General features: G+C 37.4%; 5 protein-coding genes across 5 annotated transcripts; 4 read left to right on the top strand and 1 right to left on the bottom strand.

The window, feature by feature from the left end:
* Window positions 1-130: 130 nt before the first annotated feature.
* On the bottom strand, window positions 131-688 carry LOC148933508 (uncharacterized). The gene has a single exon (XM_089060401.1). The coding sequence runs from the start codon at window positions 686-688 to the stop codon at window positions 131-133; it is 558 nt and encodes a 185-aa protein (XP_088916527.1).
* A 3684-nt stretch (window positions 689-4372) lies between these two features.
* LOC125223840 (uncharacterized) lies at window positions 4373-5226 on the top strand. Its single transcript, XM_048127136.2, has 2 exons — window positions 4373-4546; window positions 4624-5226. Exon 2 carries the CDS (start codon window positions 4656-4658, stop codon window positions 5052-5054), a length of 399 nt encoding a protein of 132 aa, XP_047983093.2. The 5' UTR covers window positions 4373-4546; window positions 4624-4655; the 3' UTR covers window positions 5055-5226.
* Window positions 5227-7540: 2314 nt separating this feature from the next.
* Window positions 7541-10794, top strand: LOC125220984 (uncharacterized). Its single transcript, XM_048123108.2, has 7 exons — window positions 7541-9220; window positions 9299-9389; window positions 9471-9628; window positions 9711-9762; window positions 9847-9986; window positions 10062-10155; window positions 10223-10794. Exons 1-7 carry the CDS (start codon window positions 7601-7603, stop codon window positions 10789-10791), a joined length of 2724 nt encoding a protein of 907 aa, XP_047979065.1. The 5' UTR covers window positions 7541-7600; the 3' UTR covers window positions 10792-10794.
* Window positions 10795-11024: 230 nt separating this feature from the next.
* On the top strand, window positions 11025-14299 carry LOC125185514 (peptide transporter family protein). The gene is made up of 5 exons (XM_048082063.2): window positions 11025-11625; window positions 12130-12187; window positions 12267-12384; window positions 12479-12596; window positions 13382-14299. Exons 1-5 carry the CDS (start codon window positions 11128-11130, stop codon window positions 13427-13429), a joined length of 840 nt encoding a protein of 279 aa, XP_047938020.1. The 5' UTR covers window positions 11025-11127; the 3' UTR covers window positions 13430-14299.
* Window positions 14300-16640: 2341 nt separating this feature from the next.
* On the top strand, window positions 16641-18356 carry LOC125219843 (uncharacterized). The gene is made up of 3 exons (XM_048121921.2): window positions 16641-16853; window positions 16943-17092; window positions 17696-18356. The coding sequence occupies exons 1-3, from the start codon at window positions 16833-16835 to the stop codon at window positions 18104-18106; spliced, it is 582 nt and encodes a 193-aa protein (XP_047977878.1). The 5' UTR covers window positions 16641-16832; the 3' UTR covers window positions 18107-18356.
* The last annotated feature ends 2756 nt before the right edge of the window (window positions 18357-21112 follow it).

Genomic DNA, 21112 nt, shown 5'->3' with positions numbered 1-21112 from the left:
TAGAGGAGACCTTAGGGACTCTCGAAGCACCTCCTCAAGACAATGAGATGCATCAAAGACAAGATGATACAATAGTTGCATCACCTCTACCTTAAGAAGATCATAGTGACATTTCTGAACCTACTCACATTCAAAATGAACAGCCCGAGCCAGAAGAAAACCAACTCAATAGGCCTAGAAGGACTCGTCGTCCACTTGAGAGACTGAATCTAATATTTGAGACATTTGCGGGGAGCACCGTTCCAATCGATGCTAACCTCTCAATCAAACCAATCATTTTCAGCACATGCTCAGAAACCTTGCCTCCATCATGAAGCTTGCACTTGAAGAGATCGCGAAGTATCTCATACTCCATAGTTTGAGCTTGTGAAGCATACAAACTCTCCAAGTGTTTAAGAATCTCATATGGAAGCATGTGCTCATGTTGTCTTTGAAGTTCCAAACTCATGGATGACAGCATGATGCACTGAGCATCATTTGCATTTTCAACATGTTTCTCATGAGCAGCAATGTCAAACGTAGCAAACTCAGTGGATTCCTTACTGGGAACGACACCAATTGGTTTGTCCAAGACATAATCAATTTTGTCATGCCTTAGCACCAAGCGCAAACAACGGAGCCAATCCGTGAAATTTGACCCAGTCAACTTGTGTGTTTCCATCAAACACTTGTAAGTCAAGTTTGACATTTTATCTGAACAGAAAAATACAATGAAAAGTAAATTATAAAAGCATACAAAGATCACATTCGTATCACTAACCAAACAAGGGTTTATTGTATTGATTAGCTCCCACTAATTTTAACATATATTATGTCCCCCAAACATAAAATACGAATTTACATCAAATATAAATTTTATAGGTCCAAGATCCAAGTCCATATCATTGCAGCCCCTGCTTTGGCTGATCACTACAATAATATTACAAGGTAGGCCTCCAAGCCAATTGCAACAACTATTTTGCAATTTTTGGTTTATTAATCCAATTAATATGCATCCATAAACTATTTAGGTCGCTTTGGCTTTACTAAACAATTTAAGCAAGTCAACTCCATCACACGATGCCAACCATGCATCTATGAATGAGCCTAGGCCTTGTGGATTTAGAGTAAACGCTTTGGCGTAAAACTCGTGGTCGAAAAGGCTAGGAAAATCAAACAATTATGATGAACGATGCGTTTGTTTCAAAAACAAGACTTATATTTTATGGGGAAAAAGTGTGATACTAGTTATGTGAATATAATATCCAATATTAAATTTCAAACAATTACTGGGCACCGCCTACCCAGACATAGTATAACACGGACTACACATACTGGGCGTCGCCTACCCAGACATAGTATAACACGGTCTCTAACTACTATAGTTAAAATAAATAAGTATAAATCAAATAGCATACTTATCAAATAAGATATCAAATAATGCTCAACAAATAAAATCAAATTTTATTCTCAAATTAAATGTGGATTAACCGATTATATTAACTCCAAATTAATATAATTGCATGTTTAATATTAATTCTAAATTAATAAAACTATACAACAATTTATTAATCTAACTAATAAACTACGTTTCTGTAACATGTTTTATATAATTAGTCTAATTAATTATATGTCTCTGTCATTTCAATTAAATAACATCCGAAATAATTACTCACAAAACCATCTTGCTTGAAAAATTTGTAAACTTTGAATCAGATTTTAATACGGAATTTTTTTTGTAAAATAATAAAGTTTTCTTTTGTCAGAATATAATTTTCTTTAGAAATACTTAGGAATCAAGAAACAAATCCCAATTCTAATAAACAATTATTTTCCATAATATCCTATCATGTTCGAAACGAGAAAGGTGAACATACGAGAAAGGTGAAACCTAATTCCATGATTTGATTTTACAAAACCCAAGTAATTTTCATTATGTACTTGTTCAAAACATGTGTAATTACACAAAAGTTAGATGTAATTAAATTTCAATATGAAACCCCAAAAGTTTTCGGATCGTAGATTTCCAGAAACGAAATTAGAAATCTAATTTCTCATTCCAACACAATTACGTAAATCTAATTTTATCCCAATCATATAAATACGATTAATCCACAAGTAATTAGCAAATTCAAAATTAATTATGAATCGAGCCTCGGGCTCTGTTACCACTGTTGGATTTTCTTGTAGTCATCTAATGAGCACAGCGGAAATTGCATACAAGAATAACAGATCTAGATTCATAATCATATTGCAAGTTGAGCATGTAAAACACAACGGAACTAAATCTTACTTGCTGTGTTGTTTTCTTCTGCGATTGAATCCTGCAAGTTGAATCCACTACTATCGAGGTCCACGTGCAATCCAATCCGATGCAGGAACTATCCCGGTACAATTGCTCCGTAGAAGACTGCTAGGAATTCTCTCTACAAAGCTTTACGTATTTTCTCTCTAATGTTACGCTATTTCTCATGCCCCACAATGGAGAATAAATAACCATTATATAGATGAAGAGTCACTAGGGTTCCACGATTGTTGGGCTTATGGACTAATATAATTGTAGCCCAACTATAACTAATTAATCCATATTAATCTAATTCTAGCCCATTTTCTATCAAAATCAACGTGTAAAGCAGCTTTCACTAAAAAAAAGCCACTTTCACTGTATATAGGAAAAATATAGTATTGCTGAAGAGATTTTACATTTATTTTGACATTGATTTGGTTAAAAACTTGAGATTAATTATAACTTTTATATTTTATAAGGTCTCTAATACGAGTATCATGTAGTAGCACGGCCAAGAGACGAGGTAGCCGACTCACCCATGCCCACAACAACAACGATCAACAATCGACCATGTCGCCAGATTCCCTCTCCACTATATTTAGATTTTCCTTGTCGGTTTATTTATGAAATACAACAATGAGCCAAGCCACATAGGGTCTAGATTTTTTTTCATAAACTTGAAATATGTTCAGGCCATGACTCGATGGTGAGCTAAAAGCCCAACAACACAAACGAACCAAAGTCACCATAACAGAATACAAAACTAAGAAAAGCAGGGTATGAGGCTTCCAAAAACACCCCACGATCCTCACAATACCAAGCAAAGACCAAAGCAAAAAGCAAGGAGAGCAACCAAGAAAACGGGTGCTGCATCCGAACAACAAGAACAAGAGAAGGCAAAACAAAACAACAAAAAGCGACACATCTTACAAAACCACCTGGACCGAGGCAGAAAGCCAGAAACAACTGACCTACCATTAAAAAGGATGAAAGAGTGAAGCCGTACCAAAACCACATTCTAATAAGTCATCAAGTTGTATTTCTATTGGGTTCTTTAGTTCTTTCCACCACCTAATATTGCTTATGTCGTCTTAAACCTGGTTAGATGAAAGGGAGAGACAGGACACCAACCTCTAATCCACGTACCATATAGAGTCTAGATAAGTATAATAGGACTATTGTATTTTATTTCCATTATGCAATACAAAACGTAGTTCATATTTGTCCTCCCTCTCTCAATCAGAGTTTCAAAAAACCTAGTTTCACCGTCTCCCTCTTCACTCCCTTGTCGAATGTCGCCAGTCTCGCATCCTCTCGTTGACCTTCTCCACCTGATACAAACCTCCTATTCTCTCTCGATGGATGAGTGTAGCATCAAGGTTTAAACTTTATGAAAGTAAAAAAATTTCATTTAATTTCATTAAGTACAAGTAATATAATTATGAATACAATTACTCTATAGGCAATATTTTGATTGTTACTATACAAGTGTGTATCTAATATTAACATATGCACATATATACCTATAATTTGTCTTATAATGAATATCAAGTAATGTATCTGTCAAATTATGTACTCCCAATTTATGTCCGGTTGAGAATGTTTTTTATTGTGTTAGTTGATGTGTCTCGTGGTCAGGTCATCATGAGTTTTCCATTTTTATTAGTACGGTTTTACTTAAGTGGTAGGGATTTTCTTCACAAGAATTTAGCAGACCATTGCCTTTGCCTCTTACAGGGTGTGCCTAAGAATATAGTGTAATTGGGTAAAGTCTTTGGATTTATACGTATTTTTATCAAATATAACATACAGTATTATTTTTAAAAATACAGTAACATATTCTAACAAAGAACCGGCTACTGATATCCATTATCTTTGATATGAAAACTTTTTCCATTGAGTATCTCGGACGAAAGTAATAAACAATAGACGTCAAAATTTGGAAAAACAAAAATCCCATTATTTCCCTGTCTAGTGATTGGCCAATGTGTATGGATATGTGGAAAGAAATATTAGATCTGTTTTGGACTGTTATGGCCTTATTTTAATTTTATGCGAGTGCGTGAGTGTGTGAGAGAGAGTGTGAATGAGGCAGACAGATTTAATTAATTTGTACTACTAAAAGGTAAAATAAGCATATAATGAGAGTTAGTGTACATCGGATCCTTCGCCTAGCTACTGTTTGAACGCCTCCACCTTCTCCTCTCTCTCTCATCTTAATTTCTTCCCAGCCGAGGAGAAATTCCCCAAGGAGAGAAGACCAAACTGCCAAATAATATGGTTAGTCCATAATTTGATTTCGTAGAATCATCCATCTATTTAATTTAACACCCTTCTCTCTCTCTTCATGTGCTCAGAAACCCACCTGTTTTCATCATTTCTGAGGAGGATGTCTGCCAATCCGCATATAATCCCAGTCGATGATCAACAAAAAATCACAATTTCAGATGCTCAAAAATCAGAAAATCTCGAATCCAAAGCCGATCAAATCGAGGAGAAAGAAGACGAGAGTGAAGTCACAGTATCGCACAGAGAATCAGACGCCGACGAAGGCGGCGGATTCAAAACCCCGACCTCCTCGGATCACAAAATTCCGCCGATCACGGAGTGCCCGCCGGCGCCAATGAAGCCCCGCCCGCCGCCGCCGAGGCTGAAGCGAAAAGCATCATCGCCGCAGCCGGCCGAGATCGAATCCGTATTCCGATCGATCGGTAACGACCAAGACGACGCACACCGCCACAAAGTGAAGAAAGCTCGGAATGAGGATGGAGATGAAGACCGATCGTAGTAGGTTAATTTGTAATTGCTACCAAAAATTGAACTTCATTTTCTCACATTCTTTTTTTTTTTTACTTCTTCCGCCTGTTGTAATGTAATGTGCTCCCACAGCTCATGATTGGTATACTACATTTACATTGGGGGAGGAGTAATTATATATCGTTGTAAAATTTTAATTTTAATTTCGTGAAATGTTGTTACTAGTTTAGGTACAAAAATCGGTGGAAAAAGAGGTGAGAAAGGCTTGTAAACTTTTTCTTAGCTTAGCTTCTTTTGCAATCAAGGTTTTTATGTTGTGAAAAGTCCTACTCCTATTAGTCCAATCTTTCTTCTCTCTTGATTTTATTTCTGGTATTATTGATTTTGATGATTAAAATATTTAGGCCAGCATAAACCTTGACATTTTTGTGTATGTACTCCTTAATGTATATAATGCTCATGCATGTGCTTCAAATGTAGGTTTCCTAAAAAAGCTATTAAGCTCCTTTATAGCAAACTCCTTTTTCCGGTAAAGGTACACAGATAAATTAGGGTAAACTGTATTAGAGTATCGACATTTAATTATGGGCTGAGTTGCTTTAGCAGTTCCATAATTTGCTCTACCATTATGTCACATTCTATCCATTGTTTTTTGATGAAATATTACTAATAAAGTGAAAAAATGAAAAACGATGAACACTACTAGTATTATGTCACTACGAATCATTAATATCAGTTTTGGAGTACTATGTCGTGAATATATTGGTCGAAAAATAGTGGTATAGGGTCAAAAGGATTAAAATTGCATGCAAATTTTAATTAAGATAATCTTTGAGAAGTAATGTCAAAAGAAAATTACTCCGTATAATTTAAGATCTAATGTTGCCATTTAAAAAAAAAAAAACACTACCCCCTAATCGACTACTACCTCCCCACAAAGTTAATTACTTGGATAATTCATCTCACTTTTTTATTCAAATTTATGAAAAGTTTTACTAGGCATTGAATTTGAGGAGGGAGGGATGTCTGCGTTGAGACTAGGCAGTTCTTAATGCCGAGAGGGTTTCTTATTACCTTTTAAAATCTAGGTTTTCTTGAAGAATAAAAATAAGTAGAGATATTTGTTAAATCGTCATTGTTCTAATAATTAAAACAATTTTAAAATTTAATTATTCCTATATAGCTCGAAGTAGGATGTGCACGGGATCACTAATTTCGAAGAGATTAATTTTTGAATATTATAATGGGAGAATCAATTTATTCATAAATCTTCGCGTGATTTGTGGATTGCAGTCCTTGAATAGTACTACTAATAATAAACGCAATGGTTTATCGTGTGTGTAAGTGTGATTTGTGTCACTAATTATTTACTCAGGGATGCCAAAACAATAATGATTGAGATAGCATATACTCGGCAGCAATCAGATAAAAATATTTTCCTCTATTTAATTTGGCAAGTATGCATCGAGCAAAAAGATAAGGCTATACCGTGTACAGCACAAAATATGGAGTTATAATAGACAGAAAATATATATTCCTATATAGAATAATGCACATGCTTCCCGTTACTTCTTGGTAATTAAATTATTTAAAATGGCATCTACGAGGTCACACGTATAAATTTAATTGCAGATGCTTATGAGTAGCGTATATACAGTGGTTAAATAAACACAAGTTATCAGCTTGTTTTATTTAATAGCAATGTATGGTAGTATATTTTATAGTAGCTTGGACCTCCGAACAATTGTTTTTGTTGGATCCGTCGAAATTTATGCGTGTTCAATAAATACTATAATAACTAGTAAATACATATATCAATATAGATTAGATTAGATTAGTTAAGGTCTAATCATGTATATTTAAATATAAATTTGAAAATGAATCCCATTCCCATCGAACTGTTCCTTTTGTTAGTAAAGTGTTAATAAACTCGAAATTGAATAATACTTCCCCCATCCATGAAAAATATGACACTTTCATTCTCTACATTCGTTTTAAAAAAATAATAATAAATAGTTAAAGTAGAAGTACAGTACGAGAGAGAATACTATAGAGAGGTCTCTTTGTCTATATTATTCTCTCTCTAAATTTTCTTACTCTCCACTTTAACTATTTATTGCTCCTATCATTTTTTTAAAATGAGTGCAGAAAATGAAAGTGATCTACTTTTCGTGGACGGAGGAAGTAAAAAAAGTGTGTTTGTTCTATTCTGGTTTACATTATCTTTTAATGTTGTTGGAATTTTCGATACCAATATACGAGGTTGTGGGCTTAATACGAGTTAACCAAAACCACTTTGGGCCTGTAAGTCCATCACCCCCGTTAATTCTCATCATAAAATAGAACGTAGTATGATCCTTAAAATTATGGAAGATATATAGACGTTGAAAGAAAAGTGATTGTAATCACAATCGAAAATCATGGAATCTATCCACCATTTCTTTCTCTCCTAAATACGGTAATGTCCTAGTTTCCCTCACCATCTCTCCATCCCAACTCGCAAAACATTGCCATAATTTTTGAAAGTCAATTCCACAAGACTAGAAACTCTATGCATTTCCTGATAAATATTTTAGAATGAATCGAACGGTGAGCATAAGCTTAGATGACGAAGACTTCTTCGACTCATGCGACAGATTGTCGTCCGTGGTGGCCTTGGACCTGGCCTCCCTAGAGGACGACGATGACGAATTCTACGATTCCAGCCGCATGTCCTTCGCCCGCGGCACCTCCATCAAGCGCATCTACTCCATCGCCCCGGTCAGGCCCGACCCCTCCTCCGCCATCCCCCCTGCCTACGACATGTGGATCGCCGAGCCCGGCGACCTCAAGGAGCGCCGCCAGCGCCTCCTCCAAGGCATGGGCCTCGTCAGCAACAAGGACCTCCTCCGCCTCGCCACCTCCAATGTCGTCCGCACTGTCTCCATCCAGACCACCAACGCCCCACTCTCCCCCTCCCCCGCCCCCGAACCGGCCAGCAGCAACGACCAGCCACCACAAAACGAGGTAACAAAAACGGTGGCTGTGCAGCTGCCGGTGCGGGCGATCGTGCTTGTCCGGTCCCGGTCTGACGCGGACATAGACATGTTCTCCACCAAGACGAAGCAGAGGAAGCTGGACTTGCTAGGGCCGGTGTCGAAGAACAAGCTAATCCGGACGATGTCGGGGCAGCTGGTGCCGAGCACCTCCAGCGCCATTCAAGTGGTCAAGGATACAGCAACAGAGCATCACCATCACCATCAGAGGAGCGGATCGGACAGCCTGAACCTGGTGGAGGACGCTGCTCTCGGATCCTTCGTCCTCATCAAGAATCTCGACACGGGCAACGATTTCATCGTGAAGGAGTACAACGACGAGGGATGGAACAAGCTCAACGACCTCCACACCGGGAAGCAGCTGACCATGGACGAGTTCGAGATGTCGGTGGGCACCTCCCCTGTCGTGAAGGAGCTCATGCGCCGCGCCTCCAAGAAGCAGCAGCAGCAGCAGAAGAAGGACTCTCACTTCACCAAGAGCTTCCGGAGCAGCACCAGGAAGGGCTCCGCCATTTTGAGGAATCTCAAGGGCGCTGCCAGCGGGTTTCTCGTGGTCGAGAAGATGGAGAAGGTGGTGGCAGAGAAAGCGGAAAAGGAAGAGAAAGAGTCTGTTCCAGTTGACCAGAAAGTTGAGAAGCAGGCGCCTCAATGGGTGGATGCTCATCAGCACGGCAAAACATTGAAAGAATTAACTGCATTGCATTTCTCTCAAGAGATTCAAGCTCATGAGGGCTCCATTTGGACAATGCGGTTCAGCTCCGACGCCCGTTTCCTCGCCAGTGCCGGTGAAGATACCAACGTTCATGTGTGGGAAGTCCGTGAATGTGAGATCGCGCAGCCAAAGCCTCCGCCTGAAGCTGAGTCAACTTCCCAACATGCTCCTGCTGATGAACATCAGCCTAGTATCGATGGCGATGGTGATGGCGATGGCGATGGCGATGGCGATGGTGATGGTGATGGTGATGGGTCCAATCATAGACTTGTGCTTGCAGAGATGGCCGCTCCAAAAAAGGGCAAGAAAACTGGAAAGGGAGTAGCTCCCCCTGCAATCCCCGACCACGTGAAGTTGCCGGAGACGGTGGTTGCACTTTCCACAAAGCCAAAGTACACTCTCAAAGGTCACAAGGATGAAGTATTGGACTTGGCATGGTCTCATTCTCAGGTGAGCTCCAATCACTATATTTTGCTGCAATGTGTATATATAAGTTATAACATAATCATAGTTTCAATTGGTGAGCAGCAACTGATTTCGTCTTCCATGGACAAGACCGTGAGGATGTGGGAGTTGGAAACGCAGAGCTGCCTAAAGATCTTCGCCCACAGCGACTATGGTGAGACACTAGTTATGTGGTTCGACGTAGTAATTAGATATGAGTGGATCATGTTTGTCTAACAAGTGTATGATATGACAGTGACTTGCATACAGTTCAATCCAGTAGTTGATAATCACTTCATAAGTGGGTCGCTCGACGGGAAGCTTCGCATCTGGAGTGTCCCGGACCGCCATGTTGTGGACTGGACCGATGTTCACGAAATGGTCACTGCTGCTGTCTACACCCCTGATGGCCTGGTAACATATAGTACTATGTCAAATTACATCTAATCCATATATTGTTACTGATTTTGTGGGCGCTTCTCATTGTTTTTTCAAGGGGGCTATAGTCGGATCACAACAGGGGAACTGTAAAATATATAGTGCTAAAGGTCTGCACTTGCTTTGCTTTCTTATATAAGCACCTTTGTTTGTTAATTAGATATCGTGTTGATCTGTTCCGTGTTGCAACCTAGATTCGACATTGGAGCATCAGATGGATATCACGAGGAAGAAGAAGTCGCAAACGAAGAAGTTCACTGCATTCCAGTCTCCATCTAAGAAACTCCCCGGATTCCAGACTCCAGCTCCAGCTGGAAAAATCACTGGCTTTCAGGTATGATATGTCCAAAACACAACCAAGATTGAATGAATGCGTAATAGTAGTACTAATAGTTTACCTCTTCCACAGTTCACTCCATGGAGTCCGTCCGAAGTGCTAATCACTTCAGCTGACTCTCGTATAGGAATCTACAACGGCCCGGACCTCACCCAAAAAATCCGAGGTACATTTATGTTTGTAACTAGTCAATATTTATAGAACGAGCAAATAAGGCAACTGATGAGTGGCAGGATTCCGGAATACAAGTAGCCAGATGTCGGCGTCCTTCTGCCCGGATGGAAAACACATAATCAGCGCCAGCGAAGATTCTCAGGTGTATATATGGAAAGTGGAAGAAGTCAAGAGCCAGGGAGCCGCCAAGAAGAAGATTGTAGGTGAGGTGAATGCTCACGAGAACTTCGCATGTAAGGACGTGTCTGTGGCGATCACATGGCCGGGAAGTACTAAGTACGAGGCACCTGCTGTAGACCTACACCCCAAAAAGACCACCACCACTGCGAAACGGCCTCCTTTAGCAGCACCACCAACGCATGAGGAAGATGCTTCGGATCGTGGTTCAACGTTACCGCCTCTTCCAAAGAAAAAGAAGGACTCGGAGGAGAAGAAGGAAGATCAGGCCGAGCCTGCTCAGGAAGAAACAAGTGAGGCGGCGGCAGAGGCTGCTGAGAGCACCACCGCCACCACTATTCAAGCCACGACGTGGGGGCTCGTCATAGTTACAGCCACCTTAGAAGGCGAGATCAAAGTGTATCAGAATTTCGGGCTACCCGTCAAGGCCACTCGTCAGACGCTCTTCTGAGAATAATTATTTGTATATTCGACTAAGATAATTAGATTTGTTACTGCCAAAGCTAAAGCAAAAGCTAAATTGGAAGGATGTAACTGTTCTGTTCACAATGTTTTCTTCTTTGTATTGTACTTGTACTCATACAGTATTTCTTAGTCACATCAAAACATGACATATCAATGTATACACCTACCACTTGATAAAGCAGTTTAATTAAGGAAATATAGCGAGGATGAGGTTAATTGCATTTAAACAAACAAACGACGTCGTCCGCTTTTTCAAATTCAAACCCTCTCATCGCGCGGTTTAGGCTCAGTCCCAGATCCAAGCAGAAAGGAGTGGAATTCCATGAGCTCTACGACGGCCTACGCCTTCGACGATCGAGACCTAGACGATGCGGCTTTATGGGCAATCATTGACTCCGCCGCCGCCGCTTCACTTTCCTCCGCCAAAACCTCCCCGAGACCTAACGCCAAACCTCTCACCCCCATTGCCTTCCCCCTCAACTCTCCGCAACCGCAATTCGACAGCCCAAGTCGGAATGATCGCCACAATCTCGACGGCGAGGTGGTACAGAATCACCGCCCGCACAAAATTCCGAGAACAACTAGCACGTCGCGTTCCACTCCTCAGCAGCTCATGGTGGTGAAGCACGTGAATCGCTCGCCAATCACTCCTCCGGCGTACAATGCCGACTCCACGGAGATGAGAAATCTCGCGGTGACGGAATTTCATAGTCCTAATGCGTCGTCTCTGAGCTGTGACAAGCCGGAGCCCAGGCATTGTTTGGCCGGTCAGTTTCCGACTGTTTCGCTGTTCAAGGAGTACCAAAATGCTGCTATGGCGGTGAGTTATTAGCTAAAATGGTGTTGGATCTATGATATTCCACGCACTTCGAATTTCATACGCTCTGTTCTTAGTTGTATGTGATTAACTGGTTTGTTCCAAATCGTGGTGGTTTGTTCATGATTGCAATATCACAGTATATGATAGATGAATATATAATGTTAGGTTTGGTTAATCATGAACCCTAGTAAAAGGAGGTGGGAGAAAGGGGAAAATGATGTTAGGTTTTGCTGATTTCTTTGAGGGGAATGTAAAGACACAAAACCTTTCCTCGTCTCATTAGCTGAGATAAACTTATAAGTTTTACTTTTAGTTTCTTGATCTCCATAATCTAAAACATGTAAATCAATTCTTCCAACAGTTTACTTTTCTTTCATGTAGATAAACTTGTAGTTAGTGTCACACCTCAGTCACATTTATGGGAGCATAAACAAATTTAACTGCATCAGTTCCTTTTCTCTGTCATGGAAATTGAAGTGCTTTCTCTTGATTTCTCGTGGACAGATATTGGAGAAAAGTGACTATACCATGATATCAGGAAATACTTATATTAAGAAGTCAGGTATAACTAAATCCAGCATACTATACATGATAAATTGTTGGGACATTAGGGTGTAATATAATTGAACATCTTACTACAGGTTGGAGGAAGATATCTTTCTACTTCAATCTCTCTTTTGAAATTAAAGACAAGACCATTGAGTTTGATGACAACCGCAATGTTCAGCGTGCTGAGTTTGTTGTTCGGGCTTACATGCAGTATGTTCTTTTGACTGTTGGATATCACATTTTCTACTCAAGAGATTTGTATCTTATTCATAAGCCCTGCTGTTTTCCTTGCTTTTGTTGCCAGAGGTGGAAGATTCTCAGACGGATGGGGTTCCTGTGAACGACGTGAGAAGAAGTTCTCAAAACCAAATCATGATATTCCTAGCACAGCAGAAACAAGAGCCAAAAACAGGGCATGCCAGGTTTGTAGTGTTACAGAAAGCTACAATATGACCCATATGCTCTTCATATTCCTAAGTGAACTGCTCTGTTATTAAACGCTGCAAATGCATAATTATATGAACCATAAAATAAATTTGGTTTTTGATTTTTGCTTTTGGATACAATTATATCATTGATTCTGTACTTCACTCAGAAATTACTCTAGGACTTATATGAATAGTTGATACTCCTATGTGAGAACGCAATTACGCACTTGGAATAATTTAAAGACTAGACTGCAGGCAGGCTTTTAGCGCCGAATGGTTTGCCTATTTCCTGTCAAAACCTACATAAGCTTCTCCACACTCAGCAGCTTATATCAATTTTCTTCTAGCTTTTCCAGACTTCAAAGACAGATTACTAATGGTGAATGTGTTGGGTTGGATATGTGATAGTAGAGTATGTTTGATCGTAGGCACACTTCCATCTAAATGAATCACACATAGATTTAGTAGGCAGTTCTAGAATGCAACACATTCTAGAGACTTCTATAAAAGGTTTTGCCGTGGCCTTGTACGGACTACTGATAGTGCAGTAATCGTCTCTTACCTGGCTTCATGGTATAAGTGACATCCTCTGTCTGCCACAAAATAGAAAAGATTTTATGAATTTCTACTACATCATACAATTATACATGATGCATGGCGAATCAACTTGGCCATGTCTTTTCTAAGAAATATTCTTCCGAACTCAACCCTTATTTGGTTTTTCTCTTTGTACAATTGGAAACTTAAACTGTTATATTAACAACAATAGCATGATGCAGGACTTGCTTGGTATTGGTGAGTACCGGCCAGGTGCCAGGCATACTTAGGGGTGAAATATATGTCAGAAACTCAAAATGCATACAACTGGAATTACCGAAGGTAAAGCTGAACCGGACTTACTTTCCCTCTTAATCTGCTTAACTTCAGCAAGTTAACAAACGAAATTAATACTGATATGTTATCATTCATAATCTGAAATTGATTATGTAATGTTGTTAATGTATCAGAACCTTTTAGCATACAGTAAGATTAAAACAGCAAATACAAAATTTTGGTGAGTTGATACTGTCTGCCAGAGGAATTCCTGTTTGAATGGTAGACGACAAGTGCTATCTTACTTATTCTGTAGCAGATGCATTATTTGATGTTGTGAGTGAAAACTTAATTTATTCAGTAAAGATAAGATAACTGGACCCTCGTAACAAATTGAATCTTTGAATTAATACTGACTATTTTAAAACCAGAGCTTGGGTATGGTATCTGTGTGTCCGCTTGACTAAAGCAGCATCTTTGTGTGATTTCATGGTTATAAAGTGCAGTACCAATAAAGCTTTTGTGATTTGTGACTTGTGATGATGGTCGATGGAACATCCCAGCCCCACCTATATATGTACATATGACTTTTTCGAAAATTAAGTTAATACTTATTATAGAGCTGCCTGCATTCCTTTTTTATTTGTTTTTCTAAACAATAGTTACTACTCAAGAAATACTCCATGAATCACACCGACACTAGAGACTACAACTACGTTAAACTTCGATCTTTGTGCAATGGAGTTATGATGCATGTCTCTTTCAAATTCATTTTTTCTTGGTCATTCCGACTTAATTCTGGTTCTTGCTATTCCCATGTAATGCACATGTGGATGCTCTGCTCAATAAATCTTACACATGCAATTATTTAAGCATGTAAGGTTTCAGTAAGACGATGAGCTCAAACTAGGTACTCTCCACCATTATACTCCATATATTAAAGACAAAGATTATTTCAAAATTAAATACTCCATAGTCCACTTTTGCCATTTTCCCCTTAAATTAATTCACTTTTATTTTTAGTAAGTTTTTCTTTTGAATGAGCCCCTAGTTCCATATAGTTTGATACTCCAACATGAGTATATGTAAAGACAAGCATTATATCAAAATTAAATAATTTGATACTTTCTCTGTCCTCTATAATTAGGCCACTTTTATTTTTGCTAAAAATAAATTTTCTTATGAGATGAGTCCAATCGTCATTAACAGTACTTCAATTATTTTTCTCACTTCATTTTTTTTTTCTTTTCATTCGTGCTATATTTTAATATCCATTAAAACTCTATCATTCTCAAATTCTAATCTTTTTTAAGGGATGGATGGATTATATATTCACTCATGTGAGGGCGAGTACGTTTCTATAATTAGACGCACAGTGTAATTGTAGTAAAATAAGCAGAAGTGCACAGTTTTCCCGATTTGTCCATATAGGCTGATCGCAGATCCTAGACCTAAACTAACACAACTTCTTATCCACACCATAAAATATTCGCCCATTGTCGTTACCAATAGAAATTTGTATGCTTGATGATGCCTTGTAATTTTGTTTATACATTGCAAAAACAGATAGGTTAGTTAATTTGGTTTTGGCGAAGGGAATCTTTTAGCCAGACCAAACTACTGGCAATGGGGCTGCTTATCTGCCACATCCTTCTAGGATGGCATTTTTGTCACTAATCCATCGACATTTTGTTTCCTTTTTTCGGCCTTTGCCTTCACTTATTTGAGTTTCATTAGATGGATTATCACAAAAAGCAAGTGTGTATGCATACGCAGATAAATAAAATTTCATTTTTTCAGATATTGTACCATTGCATCTCCAATTGTTAGTCCTTTTTGGATATTTTCTCTAAATTGGAGAATTGTTATCTATCTAACGTCATCCATTTGCACTTTCCATACTGAAACTGGAAAGATCATGGTCACATATGTATTTGTATTGGCTCTTTATTCATAGTACTTGATTTTTTACGGTGATGATTCAATCGCTATTCAAAATTTGGACTTAGTGCTACTAAAAATTTGGTAATGTATCCTATTATTTCTATTTACGGAGACGAAAAGTTAAAGAAGTTTTTAAATTTGTTAACTTTTAAAGTAGACATAAATTAATAAACGATCAAATATGTATCATGAATTTGATAAAATTTTCTTTAAAATATGTATGATAAATTTGATAACATTTTCTTTAAAATATACTCCCTCCGTCTCAAGGAAAATGACTCCTTTCTTGAGTATTATGAAATTTTATGCAGCTTTATTTTATGTATTAAATAGAAAGAATAAAGTAAGAGATAAAATAAGATAGAGATAAATATGTTTTTATTTCAAGTAATGGGTCACGTTGATTGTGACAAATAAAAAAAAAAAGTAGATTATGATATACTATATTGTTTTTACTACATATACTGATGCCGGTATAAATATGGTATACCCTAAATTTTGGTACACTATATCGTAATTTACAGTATACATTGAAATTTGGTATGAAAAATCCCTACCGTTATTATAACAAAATCTTTCAGTAAGATATTATTGAAAATCACGGTATACTTCAATATTTTGATATTTTAATATTTTTTCCACTCTTAAAAACGCTGATGTTATTACTATTCTCCTACTACCTAGTGTGCGAACAATAAAATATAAGTAAAGTTGGGAAATCTTAGTCACTGAACTGAATATCCTTAAAAAAATTTGCAAAAGTGATTAGATTCAATTATGTTAAAAATGTTACTTAATTCATCGAAATTGAAGAAGTGGTAATGATTGTGGACCCTAAAATGAAGTTAACCCAAAAGTGTGTTGACCCTTATTTCGGATTGAAGTGGAATCGAAAATTTTCGTAAAACTTGATTATGATTACACCCCAGCCCATATTCCAAATCCGACATCTTGCCTTATCTTTAGGAAATTACTAACTACAATCATATGAAAATTAGGTGGCACCTTAATTACGCCCTTTTTCTTTACTTTTTTCTATTCTAATCTAGCAAAGCTTTTGTCGAGGGAAATAAAATTGCTATTTTCACCTTTTATAATTTACTATGTTATAATATAAAATTGTCTGGTAATTTACGCTTGTAATTTCCTTTAAATTTTTTTTATTATTATTATTTAAACTTTGTATCAGCCAAATAAAAAAATGTGTGATAAGTTTGGGAATCTAGAAACCGAGAAAAAAAAGTAAAGTATTCCTATAAAGACAACAATATTAGAGAAGGCAAGGCAAGGCGGTGCGGTTGGGTTATGGTTATGGTAATGCCCACAGAAGAAAGTGATAGATATATTCATAGTAATTCCCAACAGCAGCTAGCTAGCTTCTGCTCATCTCAATGTCTCTCTCTTCCTAGTTCCTCCTTATATTAAAATTTAAAACCCTAACTCCTCTTCTTCTACACTTGAATCCACCGATTAATGGCTCAACCTCAACAACAGGTTTATACTCAACTCACATTCTCATTCTTCTTCGGTGTGTGTATTGTAGATACATTTATGTGTATATATATATATATATATATGAGCAGGAAGAAGGGTGGCCGCTGGGGCTGCAGCCGCTGAACGTGAGAGTTGGGCTGGAGAGGAACCGTGATCTCAATGCCTCTCTCTCCTTCAACACTTTGCTCACCTCTTCCCCTATCTCCTCCGATGATTTCTCTTCTGATCTTGACACTCAGGTTTATTTATACTACTACTTTCCATTCATTTAATTATTTTCTTGTATTTGGAAATGATAGTAATAATTTCAATGATAACTGGGATTGAGGGAGCGTCTAGGAATCTTAATTAGTCAAGATCTTCACTTTATTAATTTTAACATTTTTCTGAAAAGTGGCTACTATTTTATAACTTGTCAGACTGAGTTAGGCAGTGTGAAACTACTTTACTCCCTTTCACATGCCCCTTCTTCTTTCTGTCTTTGACTAATCTATGTTTCCAATCTTCACTTTGAGAAATCTCAATCCAATAACCAAAGATGCCTACATTGTCTATGTGTGATATTGATGCTTCCATAAAAAAAAATTGGCCTATTTTATGTGTGGTCAATAACCATGAAAATCGTGAACACAGGAGAATGATTAAAAATTTGAGCTTGATGATTGGCAATTGTTTGTGGTAGGTGATGATTCTTGATTAAATTGAAGATGAAAAATATGTATCTAAATGAAACTGATGGAAAATCCAAGCATAACGTTTTTCCAGTCTTAATTAATTTTTGTTGTATTAGTCATTTATTTTCTGCATTACACTATTTTCTAACAGAAACAAGATTGATATAGTCAACAGGTTCATTCTTTCATGACAAGAGCATCACTCTAGGGAGCCTGATTGGGATCTCGAGCATCCTAGAGCTGTCGCGGAGATCAAGGCGGGGGCGAGCTCCCGACCAGGCCGCGAGGAGCAAGAAGACGCGGACATGGTTCCTGTCGCTGTGCTCGAGGCTGAGTACCGATGCAGTGAGCATGAGCAACGCACCGTCCCTCGCCCACCTGCTCCAAGCAGAGAGGACTGCTGCTGCTGCTCAAGGAGTCGATGATTTCTCGCAAATCTCCAATCACAACCCCTTGTTCGTAGGCGGGCACGTTGCTCCTCCTCGACCGCCCTCGCCCTTCGCTAGGGACTTGCTATCGCACGATCATGCCCCTCCCTTACTTCTCTCGTGTTTATGCGCTCATTCATCATCAAATTGACTAGTTTCTTTCTTTTTTTTTAAATGGTTATGAGATATAATTTGAATATTCTTTTCTTGGAGTTAGTATTGGTGTTTGGAGCTCATTGAAATAAGAGCAGTAGTCACATTGAAGTTGCTTCATTAAACTTGGATTTTAAAGGTCAAAATGGGAAGGCACGCCACGCTACCTTCATTATTAATGGCCATGTCTTGTTTGAGATTCATCTTCTTGTACCTTCACGTGTGAGCCCTTGTTTTTCCAGGATTAATTGCTGCTGTCCTTTTCTGGCATTGATGAAATATAATACACGATCTGACATTGCATTAACTAAGAGATCACATAATAGGCAATATACAATATGTTGAAAACTGGGTACAAAAACAACTTGACGGGCGTAATGCGGTTTAATAGAAGGAGAGAGAGTACACATAAACAAAAAATCGTGAAGGGTCTATGTTTGGATTGTCGACTGCAACAATATTTGATATTGTCCGTTTTGTTTTTGGGTCACTCCCAAAAGGCCTCAAACTTATTAGAATTGGACATGAATTATATACACCTTCTAACTTCCCTCAAACTCTTGATGTGAGATGAGTTTGTACTCAACACTCTAGTCGAAGAAGGCTCCTATCCATGAGATGAGATAAATCCAGATAGTGCTCTCAATTCAGGAAAATCATCTCCAAAAATAAAATACTTCGTCTCATTCACTACTGACCGAACGAGCTTTGGCTAGCTGGATAAAGCGAGGACATAACTTTGACTATGGAATGGATGTAGAGCTTTGTATGTTGTATTATGCACAACGTGGTATATAGAATGCATGGAATGACTATCCCATTTATAGGCATAGTGCAGCATTCCAAAATGAATAAGTTGAATCCGAACCAAATCCGAAGATCAATTGTCAGGGTCTAAGTCCACAACACCTGACACGGGGCGAAGCTGAGGCAGCGGCGCGCGCGTGCAAACTCGTCACTTGTGTATATAATTATTATGTCGCGATGAAGTATGTTAAAACTTACTTCATTAGAGCATTCACAATGGTTGGCCGATGGAGAAGCCTTCCCGATCGGCCCCCATCGGCCAACCATCGCAGGGAAAGGGCCTAAGAAAGGCTATTGCTTCTCTCTCCCTTTTGGCCGATGTATCGGCCATGGCCGATATATGTATATGAGTGATGGCCGATGATAGGATAGGCCTTCCATTGTGGAAGAAGGGGGGCCTATCATCAGCCCTGCACATATTTTTTTTAGTCCATAATTTATACACTGTATATACTCCATAATATTCTTATTTAAATTTGCATCTCGTTGTATTCTTTTTTCCAATATTGTAATACAATGAAGATTTGCGTATTACTCCCTTCGTCCCACTCGGTCACTTTTGCACACCCGTTTTGTAAAAATCGTAATAAATAGTTAAAGTGGAGAAATCGTAAATTAAGAGAGGGAATAATGTAGAGAAAACTCATGTCTACATTATTCTCTCTCTTACTTTACCGTTTCTCCACTTAGACTATTTATTATGATTTTTATAAAATGAGTGTGCAAAACTAACCGGGACTCCTAAAGCGGGATGGAGGGAGTAATATTTTTGCATTCAAATTTATTTAATTTGATAACATATTAAATATAGAAGTGCCAAAAAATTAAAACAAAATAATAGTAATGATGTGGAAATGAAATGGAAAAGGATAGAACCTCTGGGAGGGCTCTTCCATTGCAGGGAGATAGACTATTTGATAGAATGATGACGTGAAAACAATAAAAAAAAGGAGAAGGATCCTCTAAGAGGGCCCAATCATTGCTAATGCTCTTAATAAAGGCTCATTTATCAATGAGGTTAATTAACACATTAATTAGTAGAGGGAACATCATTTTTGGTCCACGAACTTTGCCAAAGTATCATTTTAGGTCCGTGAACTTTGAAAATATCATTTGAGGTCCATCAATTATGGAGTAATATCATTTGAAGTACTTTTTTACTATTTCCAAGTTTTTTTGGTCGAAAATACCCTCAATATTTTTAAGGGTATATATTTTTAATAAACTTTTGATATACTCATATTTTTTATAAATATCTTTACTATATATTTTTGATGAATTTTCTAAATATAATTTGACCTTCAATATTATCACTTAATTTTGTGACATGCAAGAAATAATCCTTATTCAATTTTTTTATTATTAAAGAAGTTCTATATTCAATTTTAAAATTCTTTAATATAAATAATTGAAGAAGCAATTTAACTTGCATGTCACAATATGATAAAATTATATTTAGAAAAATCGTCAAAAATATATTGTAAAGATATTTATAAAAAATATGAGTATATGATAAGTTTATTAAAAAGAGGGAACACCTTTTTTGGTCCACGAACTTTGCCAAAGTATCATTTTAGGTCCGTGAACTTTGAAAATATCATTTCAGGTCCATCAACTATGGGTTAATATCATTTGAAGTACTTTTTAACTATTTCCAAGTTTTTTTGGACAAAAATACCCTTGATACCTTAAAGGGTATATATTTTTAATAAACTTATCCTATACTCTTATTTTTTATAAATATCTTTACTATATATTTTTGATGAATTTTTAAAATATAATTTGACCTTCAATATTATCACTTAATTTTGTAATTAAGTGACATGCAAGAAAAGATCCTTATTAAATTTTTTTATTATTAAAGAAAAGTTCTTTATTCAATTTTAAAATTCTTTAATATAAAAATTGAAGAAGCAATTTTACTTGTCAAATAATTAAGTGATAATATTGAAGGTCAAATTATATTTAGAAAATTCGTCAAAAATATATTGTAAAGATATTTATAAAAAATATGAGTATATGATAAGTTTATTAAAAATATATATCCTTTAAGGTATCGAGGGTATTTTCGTCCAGAAAAACTTAGAAATAGTAAAAAAGTACTTCAAATGATATTAACCCATAGTTGATGGACCTGAAATGATATTTTCAAAGTTCACGAACCTAAAATGATACTTTGGCAAAGTTCGTGGACTAA

The sequence above is a fragment of the Salvia hispanica genome, chromosome 1 (assembly GCF_029641045.1).
Source record: "Salvia hispanica isolate PSC_SH4W2 chromosome 1, Shi_PSC_v1, whole genome shotgun sequence".
NCBI classification, from domain to species: Eukaryota; Viridiplantae; Streptophyta; class Magnoliopsida; order Lamiales; family Lamiaceae; genus Salvia; species Salvia hispanica.
The sequence above is the reverse complement of the archived record's forward strand: the minus strand, read 5'-3'. Positions and strand labels throughout refer to the sequence as shown.